General features: G+C 37.2%; 1 protein-coding gene across 4 annotated transcripts in view; it reads left to right on the top strand.

Moving 5' to 3' along the window:
• Nucleotides 1-27,819, top strand: part of LOC128855272 (fasciclin-1) — a 95,362-nt gene that overhangs the window by 26,486 nt on the left and 41,057 nt on the right. For all 4 annotated transcript variants that reach the window (XM_054090022.1, XM_054090023.1, XM_054090020.1 and 1 more), the window contains exons 3-8: nucleotides 13,016-13,145; nucleotides 13,357-13,526; nucleotides 16,578-16,711; nucleotides 16,779-16,875; nucleotides 22,036-22,204; nucleotides 22,280-22,440. In XM_054090022.1, coding sequence (XP_053945997.1) covers nucleotides 13,016-13,145; nucleotides 13,357-13,526; nucleotides 16,578-16,711; nucleotides 16,779-16,875; nucleotides 22,036-22,204; nucleotides 22,280-22,440 — 861 coding nt within the window. The remainder of the gene's footprint in view (nucleotides 1-13,015; nucleotides 13,146-13,356; nucleotides 13,527-16,577; nucleotides 16,712-16,778; nucleotides 16,876-22,035; nucleotides 22,205-22,279; nucleotides 22,441-27,819) is intronic.

Here is a 27,819-nt window from a genome sequence, read left to right as displayed (position 1 = left end):
TTTGTTTATCCTTCGTGCGCTTCGTATTTTTTGAACTGAAGTCGAACACGCCAAGCGGGGAAGTTGATTGAGCGGCTGTCATTCACTCCTCCATCGTACAGACATATGTACATAGCACATAAGTATGTTTGCACATATTTACATATATATGAATTTTTCTGTGCATATGTAGTTACGTCAAGACATAACGGCGTCACGTGTGTAAAACATACCAACTTTTTCTGAAGTATTGATTTTTTAATTGCGAAGGTGTAACGTTTGAAAATGGCAGACAAATGTATATGTGGTTTCCATCGTTAGCGACAAAATAGATTTCGAACCAAGCTTATGCAAGCGCTTATTTGTGTGTATGTACGTACATTCGTGTATACTTTTAACACAATCAGGCAAATGCATATCGCTCGCTTGCTGAAAGAACGTCATAACTCAAAAATTAAAAAAAAAAATCCAGTAAAAGGAAAAACAATTGTTCACCTAATGAGTTGCTGTTAATAGATATTGCCATGGGTTTTTAATTATTTCTATTTTGTTTTATTTCTTTGACAATAAGTTGAATACACGGCGAATCTAATAAAGGCAATGTTGGTAAGTCAGCTGATTTGTTTTTTTTTTCGCCGTGTTCATGTGGCTGTCAGCTCGGAATGAAATAAGGCGAATTCATTATTTGTTTTCTAGTTTCCCAATACTTTGCTTTGACAATCAAACGTACAGAACATTGTTATTGGTCTAGGGCCACCACCTTTAATGAATGCGCCTTGGTAACCTTACAATTTTGCGTCGTTCCTATTCGGAACATGGGGCACAGTCTGACGCATTCTATCTATCACGATTTTGTGCAGTTCCTCGTATAAAAGGCTAACTACCCATTTTTTTGCATTCAGTATGTACCGTTCTTATCCATGTACTTCTGGGTCGTCCTCTCCTTCGTGAGCCTTGGGGGTTCTCCTCGAGTGCCATTCCTGCTTACTTCTATAAAGAATTTTTAGTTTTTGGGTTATGACATTCTTCCAGCAAACAAGCGACATATTCATACTCATGCATACCATAGTCATAAGTCCATAAGTCCATAAATACATTTTAACATGTTTTTAAAAATTATGCATGTATGTCTGATATATACTTTTATGTATGCATATGTAACGCTTAGTTTACTTAGGCAAATAGAAAAATATGAATAATCTTGTTCTGCATGTACTTTGAACTTACAACTGCATCCTTTTACAAATTTAGTAATCACTGTAAGGAGACAAGAAAATATCATAAAATCGCAAAATACGCGTATATGTTTGTGAGACAATATTGACATACAAAATTTTTATTAAAAAAATAACAAAGAAAAAAACATAAGATGTAATTGAAATAACGAGCTATATTCTAGAGTAGTTAGGTTAGGTTATGGTGGTAGTCGGTCCGTACGACCAACACACTTAGACCTTACAGGTCCGTCGTGATACCACTGTGCGACACGGGAACCTTGTTTATTTATCCTTATGAAACCATTTTGAGGCTCTTATGAAGCGCGGATTGGTCTAATCCCCACGCCAGACAGTTCTGTAAGAGAATTTAAAAAGTGTTTACCCAGACAACCTGCTCTGATTTTAGCTAAGGCTGGACAATTGCAAATAAAGGGCTCACCTGTTTCTTTCTCTTCCTTATCTCTACAACTTCTACAATATTCATGGGAGAATACTCCTAGTCTCAAGGAATGCCTGCCAAATAGCCAATGACCGGTGACACAAGCCACGAGATGTCATTTCTTGAGAGGTTAAGCAATTCCTTTGTCTTTTTCTTATTTATTTCCGGCCATAGTAGTCCAGCTGTTACACATGTATCTTCATTTCTTCATGACCTATTGGACAATTCACCTCTTGAACAATTTTGTTTTTAAATTATTAGTTTACTCGTGTTCAATTTAAATATGGGAACCGATATCAATACGTTTCCAGCGATCGCTTCTTTGAAGCTATTTTTCCAACACTATTCCAACCATAACGGTCGAAACTTTGGCAATTTCGCCTCCGACACTCGCATTATTCCTAAGCTCTTCTAACCTAAAGGTGTTGGCACAAACCAACGACTTAACGTAACCTAAAAAAAATCTAAATCCATCGACCCATTTCTCGACATTACGCTACTACTAAGTAACCTCTTCAATGGATTAATTAGTTGAACATCTTTTTTGAACCACATATCACTGAGGTCAGGTCCATTCAATTAAGGCTGCAAATAATCTTTCAATATTGAACGTAACATGGCGATAATTTTCGTAAGCCGTTCCTGAGGAAAGTTGGTTTTAGCATCGTGCGCGCCATCTATCAAACGACGGCGAAACATATTTCGCACTGATTGATAGGTTAGTTTGGATTTGGCAGCTATTCGAGTAAGACGTGTTTCGTGATTTTCGCTAAGATGGAAAAGAGCAGTATCGTTCGGTAATTCGGTTTTTGGATGGTTTTGGATGGGAAAAAACGCGAGGATATAAAAGCAAAGTTGGATGCTGTCTATGAGGATGCTTTGCTATCTATGACCACCGTATCAGCCTACCTTGTCCGCATTATCAGCAGTTATCTGAGTGACCCCATTCTACGATATGACACTGAAAATGGCCAAAAAACGTACAAGGTCTCCGGTGGTGTACCACAAGGATCAGTGCTGGGACCAACTTTGTGGAACATCATGTACGATTTAATAAATGTAAGTTCCAAGTCGGCTTCTGTCAATGGTGCCCTGGCGCGACTCCTCCCTAATATACAAAGGCCCCAAGGAAATCACAGACGACTACTGTCATTGGTTGCTGACTATAATTTTTTATGCAGCACCTATCTGGGTGGGGACCAAAAAGTCTAATGCCTGATGATTGTTTTTCTTTTTTTGCATGCAATGGAAGCTCCTGAAATCGTTTTTCAGTGTGTCACTATACAATAACTTATATTTTGCTCTTATTGGCAAAATCATTCACTGCTGACGATAATTTTTCGATAAAATTCTGTATTTTCTTTCACCTTCGAGGAAGTTCAAAAAACAGAGACACCCCATTATTCAATCAATGATCAAGTCACTTCTTAAAGAGATTCAAATTCATGTGTAAGGTGTAAAAACATCTGATTTGGTTATTTTTCATTTAAACTGTAAAACTGTGGTCCATTGTGGGACTACATCAAGACGCACATCACAAATTGGTTCTTATTTAATTCTTTATTTAGACGAGTAGAACTTGACGGCAGCATTGGAGAAGAGCTACCAAAAATTACATTTTTTGGAAGCACTTAATGAGTATTAGTAAGACCGCGTGGAGACGGCGAGTATCGTAGCGTAGCGAAGAAAGATCGAGCTGCTTCTTTGTCTGGGTCATGTCGTCCGAATGGATACAAACGCTCTGGCTCTTAAAGTATTCGATGAGGTACCAGCTGGTGGTAGCAGAGGAAACGTAGCAGAAAGAAACAAAAGACGCACTTTATTAAACTCGCCCAAAATCACGTAAGCGGTTATCGCGCCAATCTAGAAGAAGAAGAAGACCGCGTTTATACAGATAAATGTTTGCAACCTCAATTTTGCGAATTCTCTTCTGGTGGTACTCGTCAAGTTCACACCCGCAACTCCGTTTCTTGCAATTGTTTTAGTGTTTTGTCTACAGCCAACAACGACTTTAAGAAGAACAAGTATACAAGCGTGTTGACAGAGGATGAGTAAGTCGGGGCCCCTCTGTTTTCCTCGCCCCTCAAATATATTTTAAAGTGAAATACTTATTTTCTCACACTTTTCCAATCCATCTGGCCCACAACTATATTCTCACCGTCGGTTGGGTGACAAAATTTTTGTCAATAGGTGCTCTAAATTGTCATGTGGATATCCAAAACAGCAACCGCGAAGTTAATAATAGAAAGTGTAGAAGTGCAAAATAACGGTGAGTCATAATGAAAGGAGCACGCGCATGAACTCAAGGAAAGAATTTGTCAAACTCTTGCATAAACATAGGCTATTAGTACCACTACACACATATATGTATGTATGCGTGAGTATATGAAAGTAAAATATGAAAAACGAACCTACCCTCACGAAAATTAACATTTTCAGCTGCAGAGGTAAAAACACCACAAAAATAGCAGAAGAAGTCATTACAAAACAACATCAACAACATTAACCGAGTCGCCGCACAGTGAACAGTGAACAGCGAACACCGACCCAGGACCATGACACCAAATTTTATACATTCAATTTCTTTGTAGTTTTTCGCGTCTTTTAGTGTATTATTTCAGTTTCATTGGCCTCAGTAAAAGTAAAGTAAATTAGTTACTATAATTTGTTTTTCTTTTTTGTTTTTGCTCTAATTTTACTCAAACTCCAAGCTTCGACATCCTGAGCCAATTGGCAGTACAACTACCGAAATGTAACTAAACTAAAAAAAATTACACAACATAACAGTTGTCATGTGCGTGACGCCTTTGCACACACATCCACACACATATCTGTACACCAACATATGCAAAGTGCAATGAGTAAGGGAAGCAATTTGAATGGGAAATGCACGACGGAACGGAAGGACACAACCGACACACACGTGACAAAGAGGTGTGGGTACGGGTATAAGGGTTGCGCGAAGGTGTGTTGAAAGCAAATATTGCGTATAGTGGCAGCAGTGGCGCCAAACGTGCAACGCCCAACGCCTAACAACACACGCAGCTGGCAGTTGGCTAGCAAACAAAGTGGCAACAGCCCTGATGATGGCCAATATTATGCACGAGCTGCAACGAGTTGCAAATGATTAGTCACTGTGGTCGATGCCCTATGCCCAACCAACTGTCCAACTGGCCAAACGATTGAATTGCGTTTTTGTTGTCACACGTTGCACCAATGCATGCAGCCAATGTCCGTGCGTCTGTGCGGCTGCAGCGACTAGTGCCAGATAATGTTCTAAACAAATAAGCCATAATTGAATGAATAAAATGACACAGTTAATGCGTTGTTTGGCCAAGAACAGTTAGCAAACAATAATAATTCTGTGTAATGTGTGTGCAATTTGGGCTGCTACAGCAAAAAACTCCAATTGGAAATCTTCACCAAAAGCCCAACAAAAGCATGCATATACTTATTTACACATGTACGGGTGTGTATGCATGCACAGTTGAGATTTTTGTACAAGTATACAAGTATGTTACGTAGCTAAAAACTGTACGTATGCTTTGTGCTTTGTATTTGTTTTTGCTTTTGTAGTTGTTGCAAGCGTGATGTAATGGTTGGTTCAATAAACTTTGGCAACAACGGGGCGCCTTTTTGGTTTATGCAAGCTACAATCTGTAGATATGCATACGTATGTATGTGCATAGATGTGTATCTGTATGTATGTTTTGTGCTTTTGTAGTTTTTTGCACTTTGCAGTCATGGCAACTGTGAAGGCAAATCGGAGTGAGGCGCCTGTGAAGGATATAAGGGTGGTGGCACGTTTTTGTTTTTTCGATACCAACTAAAATACACAGACGTGAATATGATTTTATGTGCTTAAATAAATATGTAAGCAAATACCTACTGTATATATCTATACGTGCATATACCCAGCCACTGCACGTTCACCAAAACCAAACTGAAGACACTCAATGTCCAGTGCCTTGATTGTCAAATAACCAAATTATACACAGTTGCATCAACCTCTTTGGAAATCCATAAATTTATACTCGTATACATACATATTACATTTGTATGTACATATATACCATATACATATATACCACAGGTACGCTACAAGTAGCACCGCTACCTGCGAAAATTTCAAAAACTTAAAGGAAGAAAAACCATCTACAGCACTAGATGGTAGTGGAGAAGATAAAAGGGATCTAGGCTAGAGAAGTGGCTATCCCTGAAAAGCATACCAAGGAACCTCAAGCGGCTGACCGCCAGACCCGGACATTTGCAAAGAAAGTCTTCAATAGTCTCTTTCCCCGCCGGATTCCCACAGCTTTTGCAAGGGGTTGTATGGGAGTCCAAGATTTTCCGCACGAGTTCCGATCACCCATTGGCCGGTGAACACAGCCATGGGTTTGAAAATTTAATGGCGGGAAATCCTCAGCAATTAGAGCTACATGCTTCTGTCATATTTTGGACAAGGTGCTTTCAAGGTAGCACACGATAAGATATAACTCCATCTGTCTTGCGTTTTTTTAAGTAAGAAATTGTGCAGTTTACCTTTAACAACGCTCAACGGGACACCGATGTCTGAGATTGGGACAGCTGAAACCAGTGCTGGCGATCCCTTCCAGCCAAGCTCGTCGCCAATTTAATTTTCTTCTATGTCCCTATGATCTGGGACCCAGATGAGAGAAATGTTTCCTGCACGTTCGAGACGTTTTGTCTCCTCCTTAAAGGAGTTGGCCAGAAAAGAGGTGCAACATGGCAACGACAGAGCCTTGATCGCAACTTGACTATCGGAAAAGGTATTTAAGTCTCCCTCCCAATAGCAATACCTTAGCACTTTACATGCCGGCAGGGTCGCGCAGACCTCTGCTTGAAAAACACTAATAGTTTTCCTTTTGTAGGTAAGGGTACATATACCTCATTGTATTTGGGGCTATGTGAATTAATTAGGCTGAATGCCACAGTTGGATGCGTATGCGTTACAACGGATATTAATCAAAACGTCATAGATTTACTTATACTTCTGAGGAGAGCAAATAAAACATCATAATCTTCTTCGCTTAAGCGATTTTTGCCGAGTTTAACAAAGCGCACCAGCCGTTTCATTCTCGTGATAACCGGCGTCAATTGGACACACCAAGTGAAGCCAAGTCCTTCTCCACCTGATCTTTCCAACGCAGAGGAGGCCTTCCTCTTCCTGTGCTACCATCAGTTGGTACCGCATCGAATACGTTCAGAGTCGAAGCGTTAGTATCCATTTCGACGACATGACTCAGCAAACGAAGCCGCTGGATCTTTAGTTGCTGCGCAATGTTTATGTCATCGTAAAGCTCATACAGCTCATGGTTCCATCGCCTACGATACGAGCCGTCACCTAATCCGCAGAATATTTTCCTCAAACTCGCCAAGGTACGCGTCATCGGATATTGTGATCGCTTCTGCGCCATAATCATAGTAGAGAATAATTTTTCTGGAAATTTTCGCCGCTCTGTGGATAATGACAAAGATTTGTGTGAAATCCCGCTAAATAATGTTACTGTATAAAACCTAACCCTCTGCCATTCGACCACAACAAAAATTGTAGTCTTTCAATTAAAGAAAAAAAAACAGAATTAAGGTTGCACCAGAAAATCGAGAGGAAGCAAAAGAAGATCGTTAAAAATGTATTTCTAAGATCAATACTTTCATATGCTCTTAAGTATCTTCGATAGAAGTGTACAACATACACACATACGTGTATATTGATTTTGGTGGAATTTTCCAAACTTTTACTCTAATAATTTCGGCCACAGACAGCAGTTGATCATAACGGTGAGCATGCAGATGCTGACAACTAAATAGAGCCACGACTTTATCATTTGAATTTTGGCATTCAGCATACTCCATAGTACGATTTTGCCATCCAGGTGATTTGTTAGCGCACTATGGTAAGTCAACCTGCTTTGAGTTGAAGTTAAATGGCGCGTCAGTTTTTCAAAAAGTTCCGCTGGAACTAAATGCTCCCAGATTTGGCAATTCCGTACTGGAACTGCTATTTCATTCGATTCATATTAATAGCAGCAATGGCACTACGATCCGTGAATTTGTGCTGAATTCTCAACAATTTATTGCGTGAAATGGTATGGAAGTACAACAGTAAAGAGATTTATTTCGCTCCGCGGTGATGATACTAACAGCCCGTATATGGTTGAAAAATGTTGAATTGTCGCAAAAATAGGGTCAACGGCTGAAGAAAATGATAATTACCCAAATCATTGACACCACGTAATACTTCCATATTGTTGAATATTGGACAATTTTTGTATATTAATGGATTACAATGTAAAGGGCCAAAAACTTTTTCTTCCATATTTGCGTTGAAGGAACTGCCAGTTTTATGTTTTCGGACATTGCATCTCTTAAATAAATAACAGAATATGGAATCGAAAAATAAATGGGAAACGTAAGACACCGCCGTAGCCGAATGGGTTGGAGCGTGACTACTATTCGGTTGAACCCAGGATCGAAGTACCGGGCATGGAACGCCAAGTGATAGAAAAGTTCTTTTCTAATAGCGGACACCCCTCGGCGGGTAATGGCAAACCTCCCGGTGTATTTCTGCCATGGTGAAGCTTCTTATAAAAAACTAAATCGTCTACAGTTCGGAGGCGGCAAAAATTGTAGGTCCCTCTATTTGTGGAAAAACATTATGGCGCTTACTACAAATAGGAGGAGGTCATCCCAAATCCCAAAATTCTTATAATTTTATACAATTCTATTCTATCAAAAAGTCATGAATGGGTTGTTATCACTCAATATATATATATTTGTATATACATATATAAAACTACTTTTAACTCCGGTTGGAGCGTAGGACTCAAATCATTTCGATTGTGAATAAATTATTTTAAAGAATGCCTGGCTGTATTTGAGTTTGACAAGTGCGTATCCAGGTTTTTGGACTTCCATGGTTCCTAACACCTAGCAGATTCCCCCATAGAGCAGCGCTGCATACTTCGCCTGCATTTGATGATGTGTGTGGAGTTCGTTGAATGAATTAAGCAACTCCTGATTTGGAATTTCAAAATTTTGCGCAAGCGTTGACGAATATTTACTGCCTAAACACGGATGAAAGCGACCAGGACTCGCAGTCATATAGCAGCATCGCTTGCACGTTGAAATTCCAAATTCGTGGCTTAATTTTGACTGATATGGAATTTGAAATCTATATTTTGTACAATTGGGAAAATGGTGCACGAGTTTTGTTGATACTGTGTGAGATGTCTTCAATCGTTCCAACTGCTGCCGTTATTTTACACCCGATGCAGCAAAATTCCCTCTTACGACTGATCTTGTTTTGTGTAGAATTTGAAATGAATTCCGCCTCAATTCCGCTCAGGTATTTATTTGTTGTGTATTTGCCCGTAATAGGTAGGTGTAATAGGCATGTTTCGATCCCAGACACATATTCGAGTTTTACACACACATGCATACATATGTATTAAATATTTATGATGATTTAGAACTCGGTTATACGATTTTGTTTTAATATTTGTTTTAATATATCTACAATGCATATTAAGATCTGAGCGTACATTTGTATAAGACAAACGCAAAAGTTTCTTAAGAAAATATTTTCCATCACGGCGTTATGTTCACCCTAATGTACTTGGCATATACTCGTACACATGCATGTAAAAGTCAATGAATGAAATCCATTTTGTTGTACCACTTTGGCTGAATGCTTTACGTGTCAAAGCATCAAAGTAGGCCATCCAATACTTTTTATGAGTTAATTTCGATTGAATGGATAAGTTCTGATCGAATTTGCATGGATTCAGTTTTCTGTCATATTATATTTTTTTCATATTTGCAAGTAGAAAAAATATTATGGACTGCTTTTTTACTGACCTACTAAGTTTATTCCTGCTCGATGGTGACTAGACTTGTATCAGTTGCAATGTGTCCACATCATTTTTTATTCAGAATAAATCTCAAGAAATATTTTTTTTCATTTTTAATAAAAAAAACTTCAACCAAGGCGCTTTCTTTCAAGGCGCATTGAACAAGTAATAGCAGTAGAGCAAAAACAAGTATTTTCCAAAATTAGTAATTTAGAGACCAAAAAAATAGAAATAAAAAGTCAATTGCTAAAAATAGCTTGGGAACTTGAAATGTTAATACAAAACATTCATATTATTGGAATGAATTTCTTGTTTCATAATCGTGTAGATCATTTCATGACATTTATTGCTTGAATATGACATTCGGTATATGTATATCCGCCGCGGTTACGAGTTTCATGGTTCATTCGATCAGTCCAATTTGTGATTACTTTTTCCAATAAATCTGGCCGTATGGCGTCAATGGTGGCTTCAATATTGCAAAACGCGCTGTATGGCAAGTTGCGCCGTCTTATTGGAACCAAATGTTGTCGATGCTTGGCTGATTAATCTTTGGAAACAAAAATTCTCACTCGTCGCAACGACAGCTCCTTCCTCATTTCGAAAGAAATCAGAACCAATGATGCCTCCAGTGCTCTATGAACTTCGCGAACAGATTTATTTTTTTCCAAATAAATTTCCATAATTTGGAAGCTTTGTTCTGGTCTTAAACAATGATGGCGATGATGATGACTTGTCAAAACTTAAGAAACAGAAATGTCTACACAGTTTTCCATTCTCAGCTGTAAAGCCATAGTTCGATAGGATAGTTCTCATGCAGCTAAAAAAACACCCGATATCTGTTCAATGCGCTTCACTCCAACCAAATTTATATTCCGTACATGCCTATTATGATTTGTTGTTATTGCGTTTATTATTGTTATTGTCCTAGTCGTTCGTATTTTCATAGAAAATAATTTTTTATTAATAACCATAATATTACAATACCCGGCATCCGTTGATATGCCTTGTTGAATAAAATCAAAACAACCAATCAGAAAAATATCAAGCAAAATTATTTTTATTATTTTCTATCTCAAACCGTTTTTAAACTTTGCATTTGGGTCATAGTTGAACAGCTTATGCGGATTATGAAGTCTAGAGTGTGATATAAATAGTGGGAAATAGGAAAAACTAAGATTTTTTAGATTAAATTTAAGCAAATATTCGATTATTAGTGACGAATGAGAGTGGCGGCGCGGCCTGGGGGTGTGGGAAGGGAGCTCCATCATAAAAACATGCCTATAACCTTCATTAGGTGAAAATATGAATGTATAAACATTTTTACATCATTTGGTGTTGTCTTTTCGTAGTGATGCGCGGACTACGTCACCTTTATAGTATAGATTTGGAATCAATGAACTTTTCTCGAAATTTATGTGGAATAGCAATAAATTATATCATAGATCAATGGAAAACCGGTGAAAAAACAAATAAAATTACAGTGTTTTTTTGTTTAGATTTTAAGAGGGCATTTGAGACGATTGATATAGAGATTTTGATAAAAAAATGAATGTACAAATATGGGTTTCGAGGCATGGAACTAGAAGGGTTCAAGTCATACTTAGAAGATAGACGCCAAAGAACGAAAGTAAATCGTGAGGTACTGGAATATAGAAGGACTAAAAAACGAGTACGACAGGGATCAATTTTCGGGCCTGTACTATTTACTTTGTACATAGACGATTTAGAAATGGTTACATGAGCCCTGTTTGTGTGGAGCCCTTTTCTCCAGAAGTCCCTTGCGTTGATCACAAGCCTTTGGAGATTCATCTAAAATCAATCGGACAAGAGAAATAAGTTTTAATAATAGATAATCTTATGCCTGGTCGAAGCTTTTTTTCAAAATTAACAATATGACGGCCTCAGGAAATATTTTGCAGATTTTCGAGAAAAAAACCGACAATTAATTGTTTAAAAAAATTGAAATTTTGAAAAAAAAAATCCTTCGATTAGGCTCGAGTTTTTTATGTTTTTCAAAAGCAGTACACATTTTATTGATAAATCTACCAAGCGGTTTCTAAGTTATAGTGGTCACCCGTTCAAAAATCATAGTTTTGAGAAAAACGCATTTAAAGTTTTGCTATCTGCTCCGAAGTGCCCGAGAGCCCTTTGTTAATTAAATCAGTTTTTTTTTTAATTCTGACTACCCCTTAAATGGTTAAAAATCAATAAATTTAAATTAAATTAAAAAGACAAAAATGCTAGAAATTAACATTCTCGGGGTATTTGAATTACAAATAAGCAAAAAAAAAATGAAAAAATTAACGCAATCTAGGAATAATTATTGGAAAAATATTTAATTTTAAAGATCATAGTGAATATTCCCGCAAGAGATTGGCAAAAAATTAGCATAGCATACTAGGTTATTCAATAAAATTTGCGGTTCGATAAGAAAAACACAATTTTATGGCTTGCAATACACTTTATTACTCAGTATAGTCTCCTTGAACATCAATATATAATACTTGCTCCAATGAGATTCCATTTTATGAACACCAACCCTGAAGTGAGAATCTAGACGGGCTGTAAAATATGCTTCCACAGTTGTTATGACCCCATCATTTGATGAAAAACGCTTTTCATTCATGCATTTTTTAGGCCTGGATACAGATGAAAGTCGCTAGGTTCCAAATTTGGTGAATACAGTGGACGCTTCAACAATTTAAAATCTAATTCAGGGATTTCAGCTATTGTCAAAATGCTCTTGTGACACGGTGTACAGACTCAGGTCTTTTTTCACGAATGCTCTCCTTCAGCTGGTCTAACACCCATCTACCTACTGTATTAACTAATGGCGAAAAGTCCTTATAGATTTTCAACACCCCCTCTATATGTACATAATCGAGCAAACCGTTTCACTGGAGATGCAAACTCAGTCCATAAGGAATATTTTTTGCTAACTAAGTTGTTTGCTAGGAATCAAGCTTAATACATATACATATACATACATATGTTTATACTTTTACGTCGTTATTTTTTTAACTATAATTTTTATAAGTTATACGGCCATTGCTTTCACTCGAAAGTGGATTGCAGAACCTGCTCGGAGAATGGAAAATTTTTGTTACAAGCATTTCCTACTCATACAAGTTATGTTGGTTTAGAAATATCCTTTAATGTAGAAAATTACGTTTTTATTTGTAGAGTAAGCGAATTTAAACAAGGTGGCGCAAAATTAATCACCCTATCGGAAGATTTATAGTTTTTGCAAATGGCGTCGCACAACAATCATATTTGACAGTTGTGAACCAGACAGCTGCAGCATACAAGCAATGGAACCCATAAATATTTCCTTCACTGAAAATCATTTTTTTTTAATTTTAGTAAAAAATGCCAAATTGGATGATTAATTTTGCGCCACCTTGTACATTACACATATGAACTTACATACCTAAATGAGCTTGCATAACCCATATTTGGATAATACTAATTGTTATATTATATTTTCTTCTTATTCTTTGCAGTTTTATAGTTTACTAGAGCAAAATATTATTGCAAATTCCACTTTAACACTGCGGCCATGTACAGTGTTTGTGCCTACGAATGCTGCATTCCAGCGCCATCATGGACCCACACATGTGCTCTATCACATAAGTGAGTAACAATGCGTAATCAACGAAATTAATTCAACTGTGAAATGAACTTGTTTATTGTTGTTATTATTTTGTTGTTGTGTGGTACACATTTCACACCAAACAAATTGATTAAACTAACAAATTAATAGACTTAGTTATACACACACTTACATACATATGTATATATAGTACTGTACACACGCATAATTATTCATTTCACATAATTTCAGCAACGACCCCAATGACGCAGGATCAACTTATAAAGGTCATACCGTCGGATATGGGTGGTAATCCATCGTTGTATATAACGAAAAATCGCAATGGCGATGTATATGTGAATAATGCCAGAATAATTCCGTCGCTGACGGTCGAAATGACGAACAGTTTGGGAATGCGTCAGGTGAGAATACAATTGCAATGCGGTAATATCTCGATTTACGGTCTTTATTTACGTCGTAAAAGTGTTTGTGGCCTCTGCACTCGATTCCTATGCTTTATTTTTTTATATCATAAATCTTTCTATTTAGGACTGAAATCCATTTCTCGTATTTTTTGAAGCTTGAAACGTACTTAAATTAGATCAAATGTTTATGTATTTTTTGGACTATAAATTTTTCAGTATGCAACTGAATTAAGGGGTTATATACAGTTAGAAGGCCGAAAAAAGTGACTTTTCCAGAATTTTTGCTGAAAAAACTTTTAAATTTATTGATCTAAAAATGTGTACACATATTATGTTATCTTGCAACAGTATTTTAAGTCTTAGTATTAATAAAAAGATTTATTTGGAAAGGAGCTACAGCTGATCTCCGGGAGCTCTTCTCAAAAAAGACGTTTTGCGGTGCCCACCATATCTCTGAACAGGACCTTTTGAATTTAAAAATCCAAACCGATTTCGTTAAAGTAATGTTAAATCTAGAAACTAATCGAAGGAATAAGCAAAATAATTTGTTTGACAAAATGGTGGTTTCACGAAGAAAAAATCGATTATTGACCAAAATTTCGGCCTTAAATTGTTTATAAAAAAAAAATTTATCGGTGTGAAAAAATCTTCGATTAATTTCTATAAATGTATTTAAGAAGATCGTGTTAAAATTTGAGACTAATCGGTTAAGCCGTTTTCGAGCAACGTTGGTCACCGACTTTGAAATCACCATTTTGAGAAAAACGCGCGTAAAGTTTGAAAAGCACTTTACAAGCACTCTGAAACGCCTTTTCAAATTTGCATGCAATTTCGAAAATATTCACCGGAACGATATTAAATTTTCTATGTGTATTCTTAAATATATGTACATTAAGCAAATAAAATAAGACAAAATCGATTTTTTGAAAATTCTAAATAACTCTATATAACCCCTTAAATTTGCACCACTCCTTGTTTGAAACAATACCCAATAACCTTGCTTTTGTCATCATATGGAAGACTGAAAGCTCGATGCACGTCGTTTGAAATTTATGTATAGTACGTCGCGATTTTTCCGAACCGGCAAAGACGTTAAACGAGATATTACTGTACATTTACTTAATATTTATGATTTTCTGTTCACGCAATTTTGCCTAAGTTGAGAAATGAGACTTTCGGAATATTTTCAAAGAAATTTAGGTTTCGGAAATATGAAATGACGTATGCTGACGATTTTGGCATCATCGGTAGTAGTAAGACATAGTTAAGTCCTCGTGGACGAACAGACAGATATCTACTGGACCAAACAGTGTTTAGACAGACATTCATCGGGTGACCATCACCACCTTCTTAAGCTCCCGACCTACAGCAGATGAAGAGCTCCTACTTCCCCGTGAGACCCGCGTAAAACTGGCACAATTACGTTCTGCATATTGTAGCAGGTTAAACTCCTACTTATCCAGAATTGACCCCCCTCTACCTCTGGATCCAACCTTTGGAAACAGAATGTTTCCTGAGCCTACCCTTAGATGAGTTAGACGAAGACGACCGGTGATATACACTCCACTGACAGGGCTTGCATTATTGCTACAACAACAACAACAAAGTCCTCACTCTAGAAAGCTCTCATAGTTTCCATCCTAACGTATGGCGCAGAAGCTTGGACGATGACAATGTCCCATTGGTCATCCCTTGGAGTGCTTGAGAGAAAGTCTCCGCAGAACTAGGTCAAGTCGTCCGAATGGATACAAAAGCTCCGGCCCTAAAAGTATTCGATGCGGTACCAGCTGGTGGCAGCAGAGGAAGAGGAAGGCCTCCTCTGTGTTGGAAATATCAGGTGGAGAAGGGCTTGCACGAAAAAGAAACGACTGGAACAGGTGTTATTTTGAATAGTACCCTCACTATAAAAATAGTGAAAATTTGGCAGAGGCGGTTTGTAAAACTCGAACATTTTTGGGTCATCGTGAAGCACCTTGTCGGACCGCAATACAGAAATTGGTGAAAAAATTCGAGCTGTTGTGACAAGTTAGTGATGTGAAGAATAAAACACGTGCACGTCGCTCAAGAACAGCCGAAAATATTGCTGTTGTAGCCGAAAGTGTTGAAGAAAACTCAGGTTTGTCCATTCCTCGTCGTTTTTTGGAATTAGGCATTCCACAAACATCATTACACCGTATTTTGCATAAAGATTTGGGTCTTAAGGCTCATACAGTCCAGTTAACACAATACCTCAAGCCGACCGATCATCAACAACGACGTGTCTTTGGCCGAGCTCCTCCTCCTATTTGTGGTGTGCGTCTTGATGTTGTTCCACAAATGGAGGGACCTACAGTTTCAAGCCGACTCCGAACGGCAGATATTTTTATGAGGAGCTTTTTCATGGTAGAAATACACTCGGAGGTTTGCCATTGCCTGCCGAGGGGCGACCGCTATTAGAAAAATGTTTTTATTAATTTTGCTTTCACCGAGATTCGAACCAACGACCTCTCAGTGAATTCCGAATGGTAATCACGCACCAACCCATTCGGCTACGGCTTTGCTAACTGGGTAGATGAAATGCATGAATATGATCCGGAATTCCATCGAAAAATCATCTTGAGTGATGAGACCCATTTCCTCCTCGGTGGCTTCGTCAAGAAGCAAAATTGTCGGATCTGGGGCTCAGAAAATCCAAAAGTTATTGTTGAAAAGCCTCTCTATAGATAAAGTGTGACTGTTTGGCGCGGTTTATGGTCTGGCAGAGTCATTGGACCTTACTTTTTCGAAAATGAAGCTGGAGCAACAGTTACGGTGAATAGATTGCGCTATCGAGAGATGATTAATGATTTTTTATGGTCGGAATTGGATGGTATTGATCTGGACAACGTTTATTTTCAACAAGACGGCGCTACGTGCCTTATTGGAAAACCCTTTACTTACTAATTTGTACTTGAGAGAGAAATTTGTATAGAGAACAAAAATTCGTGACACATTTTTGGGATATTATTTAAAATTTCTAGAACTCTTCAATGTTCATATGAATCTCAAGCCTTTTACTACTCTTTGTAGGTGATGCATATAATCGATGAAGTTTTGGTGCCACTTACTCCACTGCCCACTGCCAAAATTGAGTTCACTAATTTGGATGCCTTTCAGTTTCTGCAACAGGCCGATCTCTTAGATATTGGTGAAACTCGTTTGAGGTTTGAACTAACATTTACATTAAAAGCGGATATGAAAGCATAATATCTCATTAATTTTGAATAACAGATCGTATCGTTCACAAGTGACTTTAATGCGGAAAGAGAATCTCTACCAATCGCCAGGTGGACACACTTTTCTAATACCCATCGATGAGGGTTTCAAGGTAAGTAAACAAAATATTATCTTTAGATTATTGTAATTAGTCTTCAGCGAGGGAAATAAGTACACATGTGGCTATAGACTGTAGGTATCGAAAGCTAAGCTACTCGCAGACTTGCATGTGTGGGAGTGTTGTGCAGCAGAAACTATTTCTAGAGAACGAACGAATTCCGAATGTTTAAAAGCCCAAGTCGAACCGAAATCGAACGAATTTTAAAGGTCCCAAGCATTGACTTTTTAAAACCTCGGTATTTTTATTAATAAAAAATTAAAAAATTTATTTCAGCGTATCATATATATTTAAATTTGCAAAAATAACAAAACAGAATTATATTTTTATATTTTATGTACATCTTAAAAATGTCATCTAAAAGTGTATATTATCTAGTAATATAAAAAAAAAATAAAACTTTTTAATACTCATAGTTGAATAATTTTAAATTTGAATTATTAGCTTATTTGCATTTTTACCTTCCTAGCGACACCGTCTATCGATATTGGCTGGGCACACTCGGTAAAGAAGAAGATAGATATTTCAATGAATTAAAAAGAAATGTGTACGTTGATACCAGTATTCAAAAAAATTTTGCAAAACCTATAAGTTGACACAATTTAGGAACAAGAAAAAAATTCACAAAAATGTTCGGTCAAAGTTCGGCCTTTTTTCGACGAAGCCGGAATGAAATTTTTTACGAAACTAGCTAAAGCCGAAGTCGAAATTCGATTGTTCTCTAACTATTTCTCTGCACCCTCTCGGAACCACAGGAAATTATGTATATATGTACATGTATGCAGATATCTACTTTACGAATTTCTATTAATAATCATAAATGTGCCCATAATTATGAAAGAGGTCTAAGTTGAAATTGAAAAAAAAGTTGTTTATTAGCTATTTTACACCACAATATTTTAAAACAAATTTATTCAATGAAGCCGACTTCAAACGACATATATTTTTTATGAGGATATTTTTGACGGCAAAAATACGCTCGGAGGCTTGCCATTGCTTGCCGAGGGACGATTGCTATTAGAAAAAACTTTTTCTTCATTTTGGTGTTTCATGAACGGAGCTTCGAACCTACGCACTCCCGAATGGTAGTCACGCACCAATCTATGCGGCTACGGCGGCCGAATACTGTGGCAAGTAATACTTCGTCCAAGTAATACTTCCAAGAAATTACTAGAAAAGTCGGCAACAAGAAGAGTAAAAATACCGCAGGCGAATCTGTCTCTTAGCTGCAAATACAATGGACGAGATTCATGAAAAATTAACCTTATAAAATGCTACTATGAATAAGTTCGTGCGGTTTTACAACAGATGGCGTAACTTGATTATTATTCCATCGATCCACATTTCCAAACATTCATTGGAGAGCTACTGTCGTAAGGCACAAACGTCAGTATAAGTTTTTTATTTGAAGCGTAAACAACAATATTTTTACCACACTTGAAAATGTCGAATTTCGTGCCAAATAATGTGTTTTTGCGGGGAATTCTTCTTCATTATTTTAATATGAAGAAAAAAGCAGCCGAAAGTCATCGTATCTTGGTGGAAGTTTATGGTGAGCATGCTCTATCTGAGCGAACGTGCCAGAAGTGGTTTGCACGCTTTAAAAGTGGTGATTTTGGCTTGGAAGACGAAGAACGCGAGGGTGCGCCGCCAAAGTTCATGGATACCGAATTGGAGGAATTGCTCGATCAAGATCCGGCTCAAACGCAAGAAGAGGTTGCAAAAACTTTGGGAGTTGATCAATCAACCATTTCCAAACGTTTAAAAGCCATGGGAATGATCCGAAAGGTAGGCCATTGGGTGCCGTATGAATTGAAGCCAAGAGACGTTGAACGCCGTTTTATGGCATGCGAACAACTGCTTCAACGGCACAAAAGAAAGGGTTTTTTGCATCGAATTGTGACTGGCGATGAAAAGTGGGTCCATTACGACAATCCAAAACGTCGGGCAACGTATGGATACCCTGGCCATGCTTCAACATCGACGTCGGCGCAGAATATTCATGGCCTGAAGGTTATGCTGTGTATCTGGTGGGACCAGCTGGGTGTTGTGTATTATGAGCTACTGAAACCGAATGAAACGATTACGGGGGATGTCTACCGACGACAATTGATGCGTTTGAGCCGAGCACTGCGAGAAAAACGGCCGCAATACGCCGATAGACACGACAAAGTTATTTTGCAACATGACAATGCTCGGCCACATGTTGCACAAGTGGTCAAAACATACTTAGAAACGCTCAAATGGGATGTCCTACCCCACCCGCCGTATAGTCCAGACCTTGCGCCATCCGATTACTATCTCTTCCGATCGATGCAACATGGCCTGGCTGACCAGCACTTCCGTAATTACGATGAAGTCAAAAAATGGATCGATTCGTGGATTGCGGCAAAACCGACCGAATTTTTCACAAAGGGAATCCGTGAATTGCCAGAAAGATGGGGAAAAGTAGTAGTAAGCGATGGACAATATTTTGAATATTAAATTTGTAAACGGTCATAGAAACATACGGGGTAATGAGATGGCGGATGAGCTAGCAAGAAAAGGTTCATCACTAGATATAGCAGAGGCGGTGGCAGTCGCCACCACACTCAACACAATAAAAGCATCCATTGCTTCACACTATCAGGCTTTAGCCAAAAGAAGGTGGAAGAAATTAACTACATGTGTTACAACAACAAACACATGGCCGTCATACAAAATCCAAAGGACGAATCATCCGTTAGGATGTTCTCGACCAAATATCTCACGCATCACTGCACCCCTTACAGGTCATTGGAAAGTAGAGGAGCATGCAGCCAGACTCAACCTTCCTTTCAATAGCATCTGCAGAGTCTGTCAAGCAAAAACGGTGAAGGAAAGTCTTTTCCACTACTTATGGGAATGTCCAGAGCTAGCTAGGGCAAGACTTCGCTCTTTCGGTAAGCCTTTTTTACAGCAAATTTATAAGATCTCAGACATCGAGATAAGGAATTTGCTGCTATACTTGGATCTTACAAAATCAATCTGACTTACAAAAAACCACAACAAAAACAAGACATCATCACACGAAAACAGTGGTAGTAAAACGATACTGGTCGCTAATTAGAATTATTTCTGTAGAAATACTCAACCACTTCAACAACAACAAAAACACACGAAAAATAAGAACATATTCGTACAAACTGCGACGTGGTCCTCCTGAAGTCTTTAACTCCGACGCCTTGCTCGAACTCGTGGAAGCTGAGCCAAAATTGACAGTCGATATGATAGCTCAGAGGTTAAATTCATCGCATGGAACAGTTCACAGTCACCTGGTTTAGTTGGGAAAGGTTTCAAAGCTGGGAAAATGGGTTCTGCATAGACTTTCCGTCGCCAACCTTCAGCAAAGAGAGAATGTGTGTTCTCAATATATTTCTCGATATATTTTCTGTGTATATTCGTATCACTGGGTGTGCTTATTTCAATGAAAATGGTGGTTTTTGTTCGTTGGTTTATTAGCGTTATATCAGGTCTATTGTGGGTGATTTTTCTATCTGTTCTTATGGCGATGTCCCAGTATATCGTATCGTATCCTCATTTTCCAATATATTCTCGGGATTGTATTCGTAATAGGGTGAAGCATTTGTACTTAAGCGCAGATTATTCGCTATTTCTTGGTGTAGTATGGTGTAGTTTGTAAAACTGTTTTAGATGATTCTAAACTCAACGTGTTGGATCTTTCACCTAAAAGAATAATAAAATACAGAAATGTTAAGTTGCTTCCATTATTCACCACCATTAGACAGTAATGGAAGAAAAAATGAAGATATTATAGCCGAGACAGACAGCGGCGTTAATCAGTATTACCGGCGTCGTTAATTCTGATTAAAATTGTAGTGTGACAGATGGTTGTTGCGCGGATTAGTGAACATTTAGTTTTGCTTATTGGATAGTTTTTTCAGTAAAAGATGGACAACAGGCAGCAAATACCCGTTTAAGCTGTACTGAAACTAAAAAATAACTATTTGTTCAAAAAATCTTAAATTAGAATTTCTTAAGCTGCTCCGAAATATCAAAACAGTTAATGTAATTCCGAACGTGTTAGTGCACATTATCAATGCAACCATTCTTTCTTATTCTTCTCTTTTAAAGTTTCATTATTTTTCATTCAGAAAAGATATTAACTGTAATTTTTCGGCAATGTTGCCATCGAAAATTGCCCTGATCCAATTAAAATATGAGAATTAAGTCTAGTTGTCAATACGTTTTATTGCTTTTGTTGTTGTGAAAGTGGTTCAATATTTCTACTGAAATAATCCTAATTAGCACCGTTTGACTACCATTGTTCTCGTGTGATGATGTCTTGTGTGAGTTTTTTTTGTCAGACCCATTTTGTGAGATCCTAGTATAGCAGCAAATTCTGTATCTCGATGTCTGAGGTCTCATTAATTTGCTATAAGAAAGGCTTACCGAAGAGCTCTCGAAAGAGGGTAGATAGTCAAGGAGGGAAGGAGAAAAGTATCAGAGAAAGAGATAGGAAAGAATAGAGACAGAGATAAAGGTAGTTTTAGTCCTATGAAAATTTAATTCCTTAAATAATTTTAAGTCGTTAATCCCGATTAACGCTACCAGCTGCCTAGGCTATTAAGTGTTTACTAGCGTACAGCCCTCCAGTTTTTCAGGAACATTTTAAGCATCTGAAACTCTCGAAATGATAAAAGTGAATTCCTTTTCTTAAATAATTAATAAATAAAAAAAAATAAATAAAACTCATAGTTTTGATTGCTTTAAGATATTTATCGGGCATTCAATTAGCATTTTTGAAAAGTGTTTAAGTCAGTTCCAACTTTAAATAAATACAATATTTTCGTATAAAATTCACACAAAATTTCATATTCATAATTAATTTCGGTTAATCAAGACTAATGAAATTCTTAATAAAAAAGCCGCATAATATAGAAATAGTTTTTAGTTTATTCAAATGCAATTCATTAAATATATCGCAACAATAATTATGTAACTTGGACCACTTTCATAATTATGGGTAGATATACACATTATATATATATATATGTATATATATATATATATTCACATACTAAAGCATCACAAATGTACAAACATAGAAAGACGTTATTTAATAGCTGCATTTATTGCAACCACTAATCAATAAATGTCACTTAATTGTCACAGCAAACCACACGCAGCAGTCTGGTGGACAACAAAGTCATCGACGGACACGTCATACCGAACAATGTAATATTTACAGCGGCCGCGCAAATTGAAGTGCCACAAACCACAGCCGCATTTGAGGACAATCTCAAAGTAACAGTTAGTTTCTTCAAGCAAAAGGACGGCAAAAGTATGACAAAAAGCACTACAATTTTAATTCAACTTTTATACTATAATAATAATATTAATTTTTCTTTACTTTTAGTGTACGTCAAATCAAATACTATTTTAGGCGATTCGAAGCACTCCACTGGTGTTGTGCTAGCGGAAATTGTCAAGGGCAATATTCCGGTGCGTAATGGTGTGGTGCATCTGATTCATCGGCCACTAATGATAATTGATTCGACAGTGACGCAATTCCTACAGGTAGGTGTTCGATTGCAAACACATACACATTGAATGAGAGGATGTAGAAAAGGCGTGTATGTGTATGTGTGTGTGTGCGTGCGTGTGCGAGAGATGTATCTAATAAACACTCACTTTACAAACAAAAAACCCATAAAAATTTAATACCACAACAAAATTTCTTAGTTATAATACACCTGAGCGTGTGTGTGTGTGTGTGTAGATACATACATACATTCGACATGTTAACATGCGACTTAACACGCCTCACAACATTAGAATATCTGGTCCTCTGTAAAGCTATTGAAATATATTTTAACGGACGATATCAAACACACAAACAAGCGCAGTAATCCACTGTTAGGATTTAAAATCGAGGTTGTGATATTCAACACTGTAGTGTGTTTTATGACATAGATGCTCGACTGCAAATAAATGTATTTGCAGAGGTCATCTATTAGAGAGTTAGAAGGAGAATTTTTGTAAACTCCTAATAATTTAAATTAACTTTACTCATACGACCGCTGCTTACTGCGCTTCGCTTTGTACAAAATACTGATTTATACGCATATTGACAGTCAAAACTCGATAACTTAAACTAGTATCTGCGTCATCAAAAATCAAAAGCATGAAAATGAACAAAGGAAAATCACAAATTGAATATTGGTATAAATTTAATATATTAGGATAAACTGAATATTGGCCCAATTATTGATTTATGAAACAAAAATTTATCAGATGGTTCGATCAGGTTAGAGCTATCGAGTTTCGTCTGCGTTTCTATTAATTTGCCGCACTTATGCTTTGCTATAAAAATTTACGCTTCCAACATTAAGTTTTTATTATTTTTTAATTAATTTGCTCGTGTAGTGCCACTTAAAATCAGTGAATATTTAAAGTACTAAATACAGTACTTATAAGAATTAAAAAATAACATAAAAACAAGTAATATTTATTATAAAAATAATTAGTAGACATTATTAATACATACATATGTATGTATGGTATCGGGATTACTGCAGGAAAATCATAGAAAACTGTGCTTTAGATCATTCCAAATTTTATCGGATATTACGAACAATTTATATATTTTGGCTTAAAATTTGTATATAAGAGTTCTCTATTTACCTATGGGCTTTAAAATTGCGAAAATGATTTTAGAAAGGCAAAACAAATCGCGACAATATTTGTATTCTATAGCGAGCTAGCGAAACCCTAAATCAAGTCAATCACTCCTTTCGTCGGTCTGCTTCATTGGTCTTTCTAAATCAGACGAATCCGAAGCCTTCATTAATTTAATATAGAATAATGTGAGACCTGCGATCAGAATTCTATGGAGCGTGCTTAGTGTTTGTTCAGAGACGACTGTACCAAAGCCTAGAATGGCTTTGCTTCATTCAACACTTCGAAGATAGTTCACAATTTTACCATACGCTTTGTTTCCTTGAACAGTGTCCGCCCTTCTACATACACTAAGTAAGCTGTTTCTTTCTAGTTTTCTAATGCATTAGCCTTGAAGCAGTTGTAATTCTAAAATAAGTAGTAATTCCATTAAATTTCATTCCATTCCATGATTTTTGAAACATGAGTTCAAAGATTTTAAATTTAGGGTGAGCTGCATAAATTCTAAAACGCTACAAAACTATTATATAAAGAAATAGTTACCCAGCTGACCCCGAAGTAACCTGTTTCTTCAATCAAATGTGCACCACATTTCCAATGGTCTAGGCCATTATTTCCGCAATATTGTGCTTAAGTATTTACATCCCTATCCTCCGAATGGTTTATGGGACTTCTGTTAAAAGAATAATGTTGACAAATCGCAACACCGTGAAGGCCAAGGCGTGTCAAAAAGTCTTGCGGTATTTCCGCAAGTTTGTCTTTGCAAGAGCGTAGTTCTAGTTGTATTCGTCGCATCGGTTCACGCTAGAGCTTTTTGGAAAGCTCTTTTCACGTGCTAACACGTGTTTGATTAATTGTTGTTTGCTTTTAGTCGTTCGTGAGTTATAGCGTCGCAAACATGGAGCAAAATAAAGAGAAAATACGGCATATTTTACAGTACTACTACGATAAAGGCAAAAATGCATCTCATGCTGTCAATAAAATTTGTGCAGTTTATGGACCCGATACAGTTTCCATTTCCACCGCACAACGATGGTTTCAACGTTTTCGTTCTGGTGCAGAGGTGATCGAAGATGCGCCACGGTCCGGAAGGCCTGTTGTCGAAAATTGCGATAAAATTGCTGAATTGATCGAAAGAGACCGGCATAGTAGCAGCCGTAGCATCGGCCAAGAGCTGGGCATGAGTCATCAAACCGTTATAAACCATTTGAAGAAGCTTGGATTCAAAAAAAAGCTCGATGTATGGGTGCCACACGACTTGACGCAAAACAACGTTTTTGCCCGTATGGATGCATGCGAATCGCATCTGAATCGCAACAAAATCGACCCGTTTTTGAAGCGGATGGTGACCGGCGATGAAAAGTGGGTCACTTACGACAACGTGAAGCGCAAACGGCGTGGTCGAAAAGCGGTGAAGCTGCCCAGACGGTGGCCAAGCCTGGATTGACGGACAGGAAGGTTCTTCTGTGTGTTTGGTGGGATTGGCAGGGAATCATCCACTATGAGCTGCTCCCCTATGGCCAAACGCTCAATTCGGACCTGTACTGCCAACAACTGGACCGCTTGAATGCAGCACTTATGCAGAAGAGGCCATCTTTGATCAACAGAGGCCGAATTGTCTTCCATCAGGACAACGCCAGGCCACACACATCTTTGGTGACGCCCCAGAAGCTCCGAGAGCTCGGACGGGAGGTTCTTTTGCATCCACCGTATAGTCCGGATCTCGCACTAAGTGATTACCACCTATTTCTGTCCATGGCGGACGAGCTTGGTAGTCGGAAGTTGTCCACAAGAGAGTCCTGTGAAAATTGGCTCTCCGAGTTTTTTGACAATAGGGAAGCGAGCTTCTATAAGAGGGGTATTATGAAGTTAGCATCTCGTTGGGAACTCGTCATCGAACAAAACGGCGCATATTTGACGTAAATCGCATTATTATAACCAATCTTATGAACAATTGAAAATTCAATAAAAATACCGCAAGACTTTTTTGACAACCTATATATATTTAAAAATTTCAAATAGAGAAAAAATAGGATGATAGATTATAAGGTTTGACCATCTGAAGCAAAATTGTGAGAGGAAATTCGTTTGCTACGTCATGGGGGATTCGGCAATGGAACTTTGCCCGCTCATTTCACACATATTCTTACGCTCTTCCAATCAGTCTTTCATATAATGGACGACTAGATGCGAAACTATTTTTCTAGTGAGAGCTGTCAAATTATATTAAATATTAAATAGATATTTTTTACCAAAACTGGAAATGCAAAAAAATGGGGTGCTACAGAAGTTGAGTGGATTAAAACAAAGTTTACAGAAATTAGTTTTGGCTGTTCGGTCTATATACCTAATCCATATACATATGTATGTACCCAAGCAATATAAGTTAAAATTAGTATACATTATTTAGATACATTAATTATGTGTAATTATTATTAAATGTTTATTAATTAATTGTGTACCAGTGTATACAATTTTCCCCCGTCTCTTATTTCAATATAAATTTCTGCGAAATATGCCTATCATCACATTAACGTAAAACGAATTTTTTCGTCAGTTATTTTTGGAACATTATTTCTAGCTGCTTTTCGTCTATCAGCTGTTCATCTGCCCGAGAATAGGCCAGTGCTGCCAAGTCCTCAAACGAGTTACTCAGCTCGCTCTCACACAAAATGAGCGGGTTTCGCATCTAGTTATCTATGGTTCAGATGAAAACGAAACAATATGAGCGCTGACTGTGCTGATTTTTTCTTATATCCCTAACACAATCTCATTTTTGTCGCAAAGAAACGGCTGTCGCATCCTCTGTTCCGTTCGCAAATCAGCTGATTCCTCCAAAATCCTGAGATCGGTTAATGACCTAATGTTGCGCACACCTTCTGAATTCTGTCCACCGTGCTAATAGGCTATTATATTATTTCTACTTCCTTCCCAAGTGATTTATAGTAGAATAAAAATACATTTTTTACGCACATATGCAACACTGAAATATGTACCTAGTTTTCCCTAATTGACTAATCGAAACTAAACAAAAAAATATGGTTTTTTTAATAATCATATACATGTATATATTAAAATATCTTAACTTCTAGGAAAATGTATTAACCTGTAATACTTAAGTATAATTAGTGATAAGTAGTTTAGGTCAAATGAGATGTTCACCCTAACCCAACTCGTTCGTTGACAGTAAATATTTTAGTGAAGTCAAGGCACATTAAGCAGGTAGCAGCAGTAGAGTTGCAACTTTGATTTTTTTACATATTTATTTGGTCGCTAAATTGGCAAACTTTGTTTAAGTAACTCTGAACTGTTAATATTTGTGTTTATAGGGGCCAAAAGCAAAAACAAAATACACTGCTCTTTTTGTTCTTGCTCTCCAGCTGCTACCAGTTTGATGTGCCTTGAATGAGGTGCAGAAATGGGCAGTCGATTTTTTTCATTAATTAGTTGGGGTAACGGTAATCTGTTAAGGTACCCTTCATGCAATATAATGCATGCTATAACATACATAGAGAAGGAGATAAGTTTTCTCAATCAGCTAAATGTTACTCGAATAGCATTCAATTAAAAATAATATATGTAATGATATTATATTTGTATATATTTTTAACATTGAATTGAGCTCAAGACCGAAATTTAAATAGCACATACAATTTTATATTGTTTTATTTATTTGGTTGGTCGAAATTCAAACACTAGACCAATATTTGCTAACATATAAAAAATTAAAGAAATAAGTATAAAATTTTATAAAATAAATATAAAGACATGCAATAGTCCATCTTAAATAAACTCGTACAATATATTATATTTAGAGTAGAATGGGGTAAGATAGGTATGGGGGCACAATAGGTAGGTGGGGTTTTCGTCGCACTGTTTTTGCAGAGGTCACTCGTCTTATGTGAATTGAATACGTGGTGGGGAACAACGTTCGCGACTGTCATTTCGGCCGTCACCATTGATTAGTTATCCTAGTTCTGGCGTCGTTTAGTTTTTTGTGAGCTTTTCTCCGACATAGCATTTTTTTTATTCTACGGTGCAGTGCATTTAATGTATGTAAATATTTGTCAGGTGAGTTTTATTTTACGTAGAAAATAATGCTGAACACGAATAATGTGTTAGTTTTTTGATATTTTTGTTTTTAAAAAAAATATCGACACTAACATAAAACATGTGCTTGGGGGCACTATAGGTCAGCCGTCTGGGGGCATTATAGGTCACTACTTTTAATTGAATAAAATAAATTTTAATTGTTTTTGCAGCAAAATGGTGCGTAAT

The sequence above is a fragment of the Anastrepha ludens genome, chromosome 2 (genome assembly GCF_028408465.1).
Source record: "Anastrepha ludens isolate Willacy chromosome 2, idAnaLude1.1, whole genome shotgun sequence".
Taxonomy (NCBI): domain Eukaryota; kingdom Metazoa; phylum Arthropoda; class Insecta; order Diptera; family Tephritidae; genus Anastrepha; species Anastrepha ludens.
Note: the sequence above shows the minus strand (reverse complement) of the source record. Positions and strands in the feature narration are given on the sequence as shown.